The 12,531-nt window shown below is 47.8% G+C and overlaps 1 protein-coding gene across 2 annotated transcripts; it reads right to left on the bottom strand.

Annotated features, from left to right (window-relative positions):
• Positions 1 to 3,262: 3,262 nt before the first annotated feature.
• LOC144943428 (transcription factor Sp1-like) lies at positions 3,263 to 12,040 on the bottom strand. Of its 2 annotated transcripts, none has more exons than XM_078870833.1 (7): positions 11,964 to 12,040; positions 11,252 to 11,364; positions 9,547 to 10,743; positions 6,597 to 6,738; positions 5,713 to 5,959; positions 4,253 to 4,452; positions 3,263 to 3,589 (listed from the first exon to the last, which is right to left on the bottom strand). In XM_078870833.1, exons 1-7 carry the CDS (start codon positions 11,968 to 11,970, stop codon positions 3,267 to 3,269), a joined length of 2,229 nt encoding a protein of 742 aa, XP_078726959.1. In that variant the 5' UTR covers positions 11,971 to 12,040; the 3' UTR covers positions 3,263 to 3,266. The 2 variants fall into 2 exon arrangements, with proteins under 2 accessions (XP_078726959.1, XP_078726960.1); XM_078870834.1 differs by having other exon boundaries at positions 6,519 to 6,738; positions 11,964 to 11,985.
• Positions 12,041 to 12,531: the final 491 nt, after the last annotated feature.

Below are 12,531 nucleotides of genomic sequence, written 5' to 3'. Positions count from 1 at the left end.
GTACACAAATCATCCAAGCAAAGCTCCTTCCAGAGTTTGCTATTTGGCAAAACAACAGCTCCAGTGCATCTGGCACACACCCCCCCCAAACCATGTCAAACCAAATAAACGCATGGGGTACATTCATTCCCATTATGAGATCAATAAAACAAAATCGGGTTCCAATAAAATGCTGTAGCTGAGCCCGCTGCAGAGCGCAGCATGAGGCTGTGGGATGGGACGCATAGAAGAATGAACGCTGCCTTTCGGCTGCTTTAGGGTCAGATTAAATTTGCTTTATCCCCAAAACAAAGAAAAATGTCAAAATTACAACGGCTGGAGTATGTTTTTCTAATTATTTTCTTTGCATAATCCTTTTTTGGCAGAATATAAATTGAATTGTCCCAAAAACATAAAATTACAGAATCTTGTATATAATTTAAAAGTACAAGCAATGTTCTGAATTTCAAATGCTCACACCTTATACAAAAAACTTTTTTTTCTTAAAAAAAGAGGGCATACATTATACGTAAAGGTACATATGCGAAGAGTTAATAAAACAGGGCACATTTACAGAGAATGGTTTTAAAACATCATGACTTAAGCCTTTACAAATCCAAAACAATTACTTGAAATGCCGCTGCACAAGTGTAAAACCCAACGTCCCATCCAGGCTTAGTACTTTGCTCAGTGGGGAAACAGGTCACGACAATTATTTCGATAGAAAATACACTGAGCCGTCAAACTTGATATAAAGCGACATTTAAAAAAAGCATTCCAACATCCCAATCAATTTTAAAACTAATGGAACACTACACTACGTATCCTGCAAGAGAATCCTCATGGAGATATATAAAGTTATACTTTAAGGCCTTGCGCACTTTCATTATTACAAAATAACCATTATTGAACAGCATTTAAAATGTTACGTTACGTTTGGTTAAGGCTTACTTTTCAGTCAGAATTTCTTAATTTACACCTTTGCCGTTGCCACTTTTATTTTAAAATCCTGGGTGATGGCGCATTATGCTATGTCAGTCGCTAAATTACACGTGGAGATCTCGCTACCGCAGTGGTAATGCACGTAGGAGAAGCTATCACTCTGTAGCTTGTGAGCAGGAACCGACGCGCCAAGGTGTAAGACGGGTGAAAATCCCAACATCCCACAACATGCAGAGGAGGCATCGCGATTGCTCCCGGACTTAACAAGCCTACCCAAACACCATGCCTGACAGTACATACATATACACAGAACCATGGAATTTACCAAAACCAAAGTAAAAAAAAAAGCAAACCCACTACTTTGCCAGTAACGTACGCAGCGCATCGGATTCATACCCTGCTGAGCACGGTGCATTCCGCACACAGATGCGGAATGTTATACGTCTTACGAGTCGAATTGTATCAGGTTTTTATTGGGTGTTCAGTCGACTGTCCTTTGGTAAATACTCAGTTTTACAAAATTTAAAGTCCTGTTCAGCAGTTCCTTTGCTGGATTATATTTTTTCTGCCTGAAGACAACCGCTTGTGTTGCGACCGAAACGTCATGATTTATTTTATATCTACGTGACTTTACAGAAAGAACCAAAGAGTATGGATTCCTGCAGTCACGAAAGCTTCAAATCAAGATAGTCCTGATAGTTGAAGTTGGGTGGGGGGCGGGTGTCAGCTGATGAATTAACCTACTGACTGGGGTGCATTTAGTCATCAGAATTTGAAAGCCGTTTGAATGTATTCTGTAGGTAAATTTGCAGATTCAGAAAATAATTACACTTTAGTTATACATTGTGTGGACATCTGAAAAGTTGGCAAAATGTGACTAATTAAACCTGTTGTATTTTATGACTGTCAATGTGAATGTGCTTTTTTAAAAGCAGTCCTGCATAGTGAGTGTATCCGTGCATCCTACACGTGTGTGAATGATGCTGTGGAATGCAATTGTTTTAAAATGCCAAATGTGGAGACGTGGGTACGTGGCAAAATCAATGCACGTCAGTCAATTTAAGTTAACATGAGAGCTCATTACACTGCAATCGGCATATTTACTTCTAGAATGTATTTTACACACTTATCAAAACATAACGACTTTTTGAAGCCCAGGGGTCCGTAATCTAATACCACCCTACCACCGAACATCACTAATGATAAATATGACGATGTAAACCTCAGTATTTGCTGAATAAGGCCAGTCAACTGAAATGTCAAGATCTTCCTGGACTCTCAGCGAGAGCATAAAAACACATCTTTTAAACTTTTTATTTTATGAATAAGCTCACTAAAGTAGCAGTTTTATGACATATTACGTGTTTGCTTGTTTTATCCAATATGAATGGTCATAAAGCGTCGACTACAAGTGAAAAGGACTGCACATATGGTCGTGACAACCTACGGAGACAGAAAAATATTCGTTACACGTCTACTGTGGAAGTGTGGGCAATTTGAGAGCAACAGGGGGTTTTGTGATTAAAGATACCAATGAAATAAAATACAGCAACTTAACAAAATTATACTAAAAAAGGTAAATAAAACACAAAAGGGAACTTAAACTAACAATATTAATGCAAAAATCAACCTGTTCAGGGACCACGAGAGTGACACCCTGACACCTGGCGAGACGGCATAGGAAGCACAAACTTCTGAGCACAAAACTTCCTTGGGTTTTGGAGTCGCTGCTAGAATTACGGAGGGCCAATGTGCGCTCAGGTTCAAAACTGACAAGGGGCTCTTATTACTGAACAATTTATCTAAATGCAAGATACATTTAAGAGTTAACAACTCTAGTTTGAAAAACACGGCGAAGTGTTTTTGGAAATTGGAGGGACTGCTCCTGCAAAATGCATCTTACGGCTATAACCCATCTCCAAAACACACAACACAACCGAGGCCAACCGTAACGCAACCACTGCAGAGTATTTCAGAACATTGTCTCCGAATGTCATAACCTGCACGTGTTGTTACTGTGCGCAAACAGCGGAGGTGAACTACTAAAGGTGTAACTTATTGACCGATTTATTTTTACCGGAGTAGGGTTAAACTGGGCAGCTTGTGCTGCGCACTCGCCACGAACAGGACGTGTCGCCGTGGGAATGTTCGTTAACTTTTCACATACCGATCTGTACTGACGGACGTATGTTGCCAGCGAGTGAGCGAGCACCGACTATCGTTTGAACCCAATCGCTCCTCGCGCCTCCGCAGACCCCCCCAACCCCCTTCCCCTGCCTGCCCCCCGCCAGCCCCGTGGCATCGCGCGCTGCCCGCCCACCCGCTCCCCCGCCCCCCTCCCCAACTCAGCCGTCCGTGCCCGACATGCCGCCGCCATTGGTTGGGTCGTGACTCGACTCGGGCGTGGTGGCCACGGAGGTGGCGATCATGAGCTCGGCCGGCACGGTCGTGAGCGTCACCAGCCCGGCGGCCGCCAGGATGTCGCCGACGGTCGTGGGGCGGCTGCCGTCGTCGCCCTCCACCTCCGTGTCGCCTTTGGCCTCGGGGTCCAAGTCGGCGTCACCGGAGATGCCGACGCGCTTGGCCGAGTGGGTCTTCATGTGCTTGGATAGGTGGTCGCTCCGCATGAAGCGCTTCGAGCACTCGGAGCAGATGAACTTCTTCTCGCCTGAGGAGAAAAGTGGTGGTGTGGGGAGGAAGAAGTCGTGTTTGAGGTTTCATGTCTTCAACCAGGTGGGAACTCAAAGAGACCAGGATATTCTCATTTGCAAGTGACCTGGAATACTAGTCTGCCAGTAGGGGTTGCCAAATGCTAAAAATAGTAATTATGAAAAATAAAAATTGTACACCTTGTCACTGGCACACAATGGTCCACTTGTGAATGACATGAGGGGATATTTGTATGTTCACTGCTCAGCAGACAGCCCTTGTTACGGTTATTACACCTGCAGCAATAATTAATCAGGGTGGCCGTTAGATTCAAGCCAAGAACCTCTGCAACAAGTGGTGAATAATAGGCTATCGCTCAGCCATGTCACTGCTTAATGCCTCGAGTGTGGTGGTGGCGGTGTACCGCCTGCGGGACAGCCCTCGGAAGGGACTAGTTGATTATAGAGATTACTGTAGTCACATTGGTGGCAGACATGTGGAGGTTCAGAAATTAAATGTTTTATTTTCTTCCTCCACATGCTTGTGGGGGTATCATTAAATGGATAAGCCTATACTTTTTGCTTTCGTGTGATATTTGTAAAAACGAATAAACAAAAGTAGCATAAGGTAGTGGCCATGCTCGCTCTGCTACACCACACAGCCCAGCAGCACGACACCTCACCTGTGTGCGTCCTCTTGTGCCGCTGCAGCTCATCGGAGCGCGTGAAACGCTTGCCACAGTGTAACCAGGTGCACACGAAAGGTCGTTCGCCCGAGTGCCAGCGCAGATGAGCACGCAGGTGCGACGTCTTGCCATACACCTTGCTACAGCCTGTGATGTGGCAGATGTGCTGCTTTTTCTGTCCGGCTTCTCCGGTGACCCTACAATTAAAATTGTGAGCAAAACACGTTTATACAGCAGAAGATGGCACAAATATATTGAAATCCAGCTTTGAAATGGTAACTTTAGCGTTGCCATTTATGACAGCCTGCATGCCAAACTTTCTTCTAATTGTATTTTGCTACTTCATGCAATCACAGTCTCAAAACTATTTTGCCTTTTCACAATGTATATGGTTTAACAGTGCCTTGGTTTGCAAGAGTTTGGAAGACTCCATCAATCTCCGCTGAACCAAATGCCATTTCAGAGTCTACAAAAGCTTTTTATAGTCTACAGAAGTTTTTTCAAATGCATGTCTTTGATAGAATCTGATCTGATAGCAGTGGTCAATGGCAAAGGCCTTTTCTAAAAATATCTTTCCTCTCGTGGTCGTTATTATAATTAACCATCACTCTGTTCTCAAATTTTCGTAAATAGATTATACGCACATGTTTACAGGCCAAGTATTCAAATTTGTATTTTCTCCATTTTTTATATATTCAGGAATTATTCACTATTGAAGTATTTAAATTGTGTATTAACCATCTAATATTCATTATAACCAATGGCAATTTTTGAAAAGGAAATTATTTAACTTAACTGTTTGCAAAGTTGGGTGAAAGGTTAATGAGCTAAACAAGTTACAACTAGAAAATAGCAGAATATGTATATCTAGATCAGTTTTTAAAGGTGAATCAAGATCAAAATGATGATAAAGAGGCAGACAGATGAATTGGAAGTGTTTTGATAATGAAAAGCAACATACAAATGTGCCTAAAGACAAGTGGACATTACCTGCCGTTGACATAGATCAAAACCATGAATGCCAAAGAAAATGGAAAAGCTTAAAGTGTGTAAAAAGACGCACGCTTTGAATTGCATTAAACAGAATGAGGAATGCACATTAGACATATTGACAATTAAGAAAATGTTGTAGGCAGGACACGGCGCAAACAGTGGCAGCCACGAGCACTGGAAGAACAGTACAAAGCCACAAGACAGGATAGACAGCAAATGCTCAAGAATGTTTTGTCCTGGAACAAAGCAAGACAGTGGCATTCTCAAAAGGCACAAACAAGGAACCACCGTCATCATCGCTATCAGCAGTTAAAGCGAGCAAGAATGAGATAGAAAACTGCATTTTGTTAAAGTGAGGGTGGGGAGGGCACCTTGGAGTTCTCCTTCAACGATTGGTGTGGTGGAAATGTGAGCCGTAATGTTTAAGCAACCACGCCCTCCAACTTCCCCCCCCCCAAACTCACTTGCCCTCGCTGTCCCTGCAGTTTGGGCACATGCAAGGCACCCGCCGCAGCCGCTTTCCCTCTCCCTCAACCGCATCTCCGCTGACACCACCTCCGCCGCCGCCGCTCTCGTCTGCCAGCGCCAGCTGCCCCAGCTGGGAGGCGTCCAGCGCAAAAATGCTGGTCCCGCCTTGTCCGCCGGATATGGTCACAGGCTGCGAGCTCAACTGCCACTTGGGATAGCCGCCGTCCTGGGTCAGCGTCTGGCCTGCGTGGCGTAGACCAAATTTCACGCGCTTGTTCATGCAGGCATTTTTGGGAAAGTCGACAAAAATTACCGTTGCCAAAACTGTGGGCTGCTGTTGTGAATTACAAAAAAGTGTGTGCGCATCAATGGCATTATCGTTTCAGAAAGCCTCTTACAATTTAAAACCTAAATTGCATAAATGAGCCCTTAAAACATGTTTTATGTATAGTTTATGACAATTTACATAAAGGGTGAGGTTAGTCAGCAGTGCCTTGCCACCTTTGTCACTCCATCGCTGATTTTGACACTGCACCAGAGACTTGTTTAAGGCCAAGTCCAACCTATAGTAGTTGAAGGCTAAGTCCAGATACCAAAAGCCAATGGTGCGCGGGTGCATCACGGCCATAAAAAATAGATAACCGGGATCATGGTGCTGCGTGAACAATACAGTTCCATGCACACGCTTACATCAAACTGTACTTTACAATGTTAACACCATAAATTCCTGCACTGCATTGACCATATGCACAGCATTTCCTAGAGTTCTATGCAATTAAAACACCCACAGGTGATAAAATACCTGTAGCAGTAGACACTTGCGTCCCCTGCAGTTGGATCCCGACAGTGCCCAGCGAGTTCACCAATGCTTGTGACGTACCCGTGGTGGTGGTGGCCCCACCGACAGGCACCACCGTCTGCACAAACTTCTGCTGCTGAGCTGTACCGGCGCCAGTCTGGGCTGTGGCCTGAACGGGCGCCAGTGCAATGGCCTGCCCACCACCACCACTAATGGGGAGGCCCTGTGGGACAAGACATAAATGCACGCACATGCCAGACAATGGAATTGCTGCTTGCTCGCAAAGCAGCTACTACTGATGAACGGGTCTATGGAGTCACAAATAGAAAATCCACAACACCATCTTCATTGACACTGCATTTTAACAGGACAAGATATATTGGGCTACACGTAGTAGGGTAAAAAGTGAAATTAACTCTCACAACTTGAGGTCTTCAACTGTGGTTACAAATACATGTTTTTTTCTATTGTGGTACGTGTATAATCTTTTATTGTATTAACATATACAGCCATATTTTAGGGTGAAAAGTATATGAATTGGGAAGAATAAATTATTTATGACTGAATGCATTCTCATGAGCCACAATCATTAATGATAATTGATGAATCTTTACATTGCTTGTATTGGGCAATTATAATTGATTTGGAACAAAGGATGGGTAAACAGAACCCTGAATGGCAAAGCTGGATAATGCATTCTATAATCGTGGTGGATTCGAAGCAATGACCTATTTAATTTATTCTTGTGAATTCTTCTGCAAAAGTCTCAAAATAACCTTGGTTTAAAGTAACAGTACACTTGCGTGTATAAAAGGGATGAGCCAAAGTCCACACACACAGGTTTACAATGAGGTCTTGTGCAATTTTTTTTAAACAAAAGTTTGCCTTAAAAGCTAAAATGTAAGGAAACATGCACACATTCATGGATAATACATTACATTTTAACTAATGCTGCACTTCCAAATTGAGTGGAAACTTTTTTTCCTAGTAATTTAAGCTCGACAAACTTCATTAAAAAGTATAGCACATTAAAGTGAAAGAAGTATGCTTCATTAGCCAAACAACATCAGAGAAGAAACATCAACATTTCATGTCACGTGACCTTCTAAAACAGACCCATCAATTAAGGCAATGGCCCAAAGCGGCACAATTAAACTGGATCCATTTCACAAGTTCAAACTGAAAGCCTCTGTTTGGTCTTACACAATGCAGAGTTGCACAAATATTTTATTATCAGTCATCGGCAATGAACCTCCAGTCACTGCATGCATAGGTCATCCTTGTTATGCTGAAGCAGAAGAAGGCTATTTGCCTTGGCATGTTTGTGCTTGATAAGTACGACCACTGACTAAAGACGTGAGAAAAAAACTTGCAAAGGTCACATACCAAGGCAGTGCTGCTCTCATAAAAAGTTTGCCGATAGTGAAAAAAATGGGCGCAAGAAAGCCCTGTTTATTACTTGGTAAACTAAGAGTTGGAAGTATTATTTCCCCAAGAACTCGCAATTATCTGCCCAAATAATGATGTGTACACATTTCCATAAAAGCACAAAATTGCATTTGGGAAGAAAAAACTAATTTAAATGTATTAAGTTAAACTATGAGGAAGCGATGGAAATACTTTATAATAATTCACCCCAAGCCGACATTTTGTCATTTTAAACATTTGCCAAAAAAACCTAAGTGAATAAAACATATGCAGTAACTTTGGACATCTTTGCAGTGTGACCCTCCCCCCACGGTCCCCAAGCGTTTCAACAAGTCCTGCTCATTTCCTGCATGTGGCCCTGGGGGTGCAGAGGTCACTATTGGGTCATATGCTTGTTTTCTAACTTGGGTCAAGCAGCATTGGGGGCGAGTGGGGGGCTGCAACTCTCAACTTCAAAGCGCCTTCCCGCCCTTCCTGCCCAAGCCTCGTTCTGGAGTAAGCATGCAGTTCGGGGTGCAGCTGTGCCGCCAGACCCTCACACCCTCATTGGCCACCCGCTCTTCAAATCCTCACCAACCCCAACACCTGAGGGCCCAGCTGTGCCTCCCAGCCAATGGTGTGCAAGTTACCATGGCGATAACGGTCAACCACACAATGCGATGGTATGATGGGTGGATGAAGGGTTAGGGGGTGTCAGGGTTGGGTGAATCCTGCTCAGGTGAGCAATGCTTGTTGGTAAAACGTTGAAGCATTCGCTGTGGTGATGTTTACCAGGCAGTGAGCACACCAAACTGCTTACTATAAGAACACAATGTGCTACCAGATACGCTTTCCTGTAGTTAAATATGCCAGGGTACTTGCAGGCTTACAGACACACAAACTCCCCTAATCACACTTTTAAATTGGTGCTGTAGCCTGATCAACCAAGTAAACAACCGACACCTTCTGGGTTCTTAAGTAGACGTTACTCAAATTATTCCAAATTTTGTTCAATTAATTATAAATTTGATTTAAAGCTTTCGTGACTGCAGGAATTACTTTGTTTTTTTCGGTAAAGTCACGTAGAAAGAAAATAAATTAAATAACAGAATACGAAGTTTTGATTGCAACACAAGCAATCGTCATTAGGTAGAACTAAATTTGAGTCTGTGTGTTGTCTCTGTCTGCGTATGTGTCTGTGTTTTGTATCTCTCTCAAATATATGTCTACCTGACGACGATTGCTTGTGTTGCAATCGAAACGTTGTACTCTATAAATTTAATTTACTTTCCTTCTACGTGACTTTACCGAAATAACCAAAGAGTAATTATAAATGAAAACGGTGTAAATGTGCCTAGTCTCATGGAAATTTTTTGTAATGGATATCTTATCCATGCAATTGCTTTCCAAGTCTTTTTAACTTGAATAAATTATTAAATACAAAGAGAAAACTGGAAACTTAAGTGACTACTGCTTGCGTGGCATGAGTTGGTGTGCCAACTGGTCTGCATCAGGAAGCAAGAAAGTGGTTACATACCACGTTGTGTGCATATTTCCTCACCAACACCCCTATCATTCAGCCAGCGCTGCACCATAATAATAATAGCAGCTTGCTTCAGCTCACCTGTATATTCTGCACTTGGATGGTCTGCCAGCCGATCTGCCCCGATGGCAAAATGGTGGGGGTGCGGATCAGGAATGTGGACGGCTGCTGGCCCTGATCTTGCGACTGCGCAGACAGCGAGGCGGCCTGCAGCGCGGCCTGAAGCATCTGTGGACTCAACCCGCTCACCATCTGCACTTGCTGCTGCTGGAAGGGCTGCTGCAGATGATACTGGTTCTGCAACTGCACCTGCTGCTGGCCCTGCGAGGCGGTCGAAATGGGCGTCACGCAGTCAATGGACGAGATGGTGACGTGCGGCGAGGTGCCCGAAGCCGTGGTGTAGATGGCCGACGAGCTGCCACCCTCCGAGGTAGCGGCGCTGCTGCTGACGCCAGCATCGCCACCTGCCTGTTGCTCCGAAGTGGCCCCAGTGACGACCGTCACGTTCTGCGCGGGGCCTCCGCCCAGTGACAGCGGCAACGTGAAAGTCAGGTTGTTGCTACCGCCGACCGGCAAGTTGATGAGCTGCATCTGCTGCGAGCCATGGCCAATCTGGCCCTGGATCTGCACGGGAAAGGTGGCCGTGGTGGCCGTACCACCCGCGGAGCTCGTTCCTGCCGGCCTGATTTGCACAGGCTGCTGACCAGAGCCGCCTTGGGTCGATTGGGTCTGTGTCTGGCTCACCGGCACGAGCTGTATCTGACTATCTTGCTGCATTATCTGAATCTGCTGGCCATCTATTGTCTGCAGCTGTGGCAGGACCTGATACTGCACGAACTGTGGCTGTTGTTGCTGTTGCGCCTGCTGTTGCGCCTGCTGCTGGGACTGCTGCTGCGTCACCGCCACCAGCTGCCCGCTCGGGCCGATTTTGAGCATTGATTCGGTGCCGCTCTGGCCCGACGCTACCTGCACCACGCCGGACGAGGCCTGCACGTCAGTGGTGCTGCCGCTGTCCGCCACCGCCGACGACGACGACGCAGGAGCCGTCCCGGCCGAGGTCGGGGAGGCAATGATCTGCCACCCATTGGGCGTCGCGGCGAGCTGAGTGAGCTCCAGCGCGTGCAGAAGCGTTTGGCCTGGGCCGGCCACAATCCTCAGAGCTCCCGGCTGCACCTGCTGCACCTGCGCCTGGGCCGCTTGCGCCTCACTCGGGGGCGTCTCGATCCTGCTGCACGTGGCCGCGAGGAGTGCCAGAGGCGAGGCCTGCGTGTCCTGGGCCTGCCAGGAGGGGGGGGGGGAAGAAGACGACGGAGGAGGAAGATTGAGAAGGAAAAGGCGCGGGCCCACATGGGATTTCAGGCGGAGGGGCATGGATCATCGCAGGGCCACGCGAGGTCGTGGGGGGCGGTTTTTCGGGAATAGGGGGGCGGTGCGAGGGGGGGCGGTGCGGCCGAGGGGGGCGGTGTTCAGGGCAGGCATGGATGAGAGAGGAGAGGAGAGAAAGGAGAGAGGGAGGAGAGACACACGGGACGGGTGAGTGGGTGGGCGGGCGAGCGGGAGGGAGGAGAGGCCGAGAGGGAGGAGAGACGGCGGCGAGGGAGGAGTGCTGAGGGGCCGGGCCCGAGAGCCGGGACGGCCATCGACGGGAGAGGTTTCCCCTCAGCCCCGCGACCTCCGCTTTACTCTTCCGCCGCAGTCGCCGTCGCATCGACATCACCGCCGTCACTAAATTTACCCCTCGGTTGTTGCAGTTTACCTCGCGCGAACGGATCGCGATTTCGCTCACCTGGCTATTCGCTGCGGGGTTCGACTGCTGCGTCTCTCCGTCGGCCGCGGCACTGGGTGTAGTAGTAGTAGTCGTCGTCGTGGTCGTCGTGGTTTGCTCGCTCTTTTCCGGCTCTACGCGACACGACAAAACGCCGACGACGCCGCCGCGATCACGACACGTTACCGACGACTTGACCAAGCCGAAAGCCGTCGCCGACGGCCCGAATTCGTGGGGCGAAAGCGCGACGAGAAACGACAACGCGGCTGCGTCGCGCTGCCTGCGAGGGAAAATGGCCTTCGCCTCCGACTCGTTTATTTATTAAATTCGCGCCGCCGCCGCCTCCGCCGTTGTTATTTTGGCGCGACGCGCACGATACCCGCCACTTAATCTATCTCTCTTTCTCGCGCTCTCTCTCTTTCGTCGCCGATATTATATCATCCCCATCACCACTTCTAAAATGCACCTCGCGGCTTTATACGCGTGTATTAGTATTATTATTAAACAAAACGTTTACCTCAAACCCGGCGCGACGATTGGTGTTTTATTTGGGCGTGCGTTGTTAGGCGCGTGCGTGCTTGGTAGTGGTTGCTTGCTGGTGATGGTGCTGCTCGTGTTGTCGGTGTTGTGTATATAAGCGAGTGAGTGAGGAGTGTGCGCGCCGCGAAGCTCTCCGCCGCCGCCGCGTCTCCCCGGTCCGAGGGAGGGGAGAGGAGGAGGGGGGTTCGCCTACCGCTCATACCGCCCGCGCCCGGGCCTAGCGACGCGGGCCTCGCCTGGTGCACCACGTGACCGCGCGGGGGGGGTGGTGGGGGGTTTGGGCGGGAAGCTCGCGAGAGGGGGGAGGGGCGCGGCCTTGCTGCGCAGGCTTCGGTTGCTGACGTCACCACGTGACCGCGAGGAGGGGATGGGGGGGTTTGGGCGGGAAGCTGGCGAGAGGGGGGAGGGGGGGCGGCCTTGCTGCGCAGGCTTCGGTTGCTGACGTCACCACGCGGGTGGGGGGGATTTGGGCGGGAAGCTCGCGGGAGGGGCGCGGCCTAGCTGCGCAGGCTTCGGCTGGAACGCTGCTGACGGCACCACGTGACCCGCGAGGAGGGGGGGCGGTACCGTAGTCTCCGTAAAAAAAGCGCACATGCCCTCCCCCCCCACACTTTTTTAAAGTTTATAATACAGTACCTATTTGCTGTGAAGGCCCGTTGTTCGAAACGTCGCACGTGTTTTTTAAAGGCAGTGTTAGTGACTTGAATTTTAATTATCCGGTTGTGTGAAAGTGTGCAACATATTTTTATAACTTCATCAAT

This window comes from Lampetra fluviatilis, chromosome 31, assembly GCF_964198595.1.
Source record: "Lampetra fluviatilis chromosome 31, kcLamFluv1.1, whole genome shotgun sequence".
Taxonomy (NCBI): domain Eukaryota; kingdom Metazoa; phylum Chordata; class Hyperoartia; order Petromyzontiformes; family Petromyzontidae; genus Lampetra; species Lampetra fluviatilis.
Note: the sequence above shows the minus strand (reverse complement) of the source record. Positions and strands in the feature narration are given on the sequence as shown.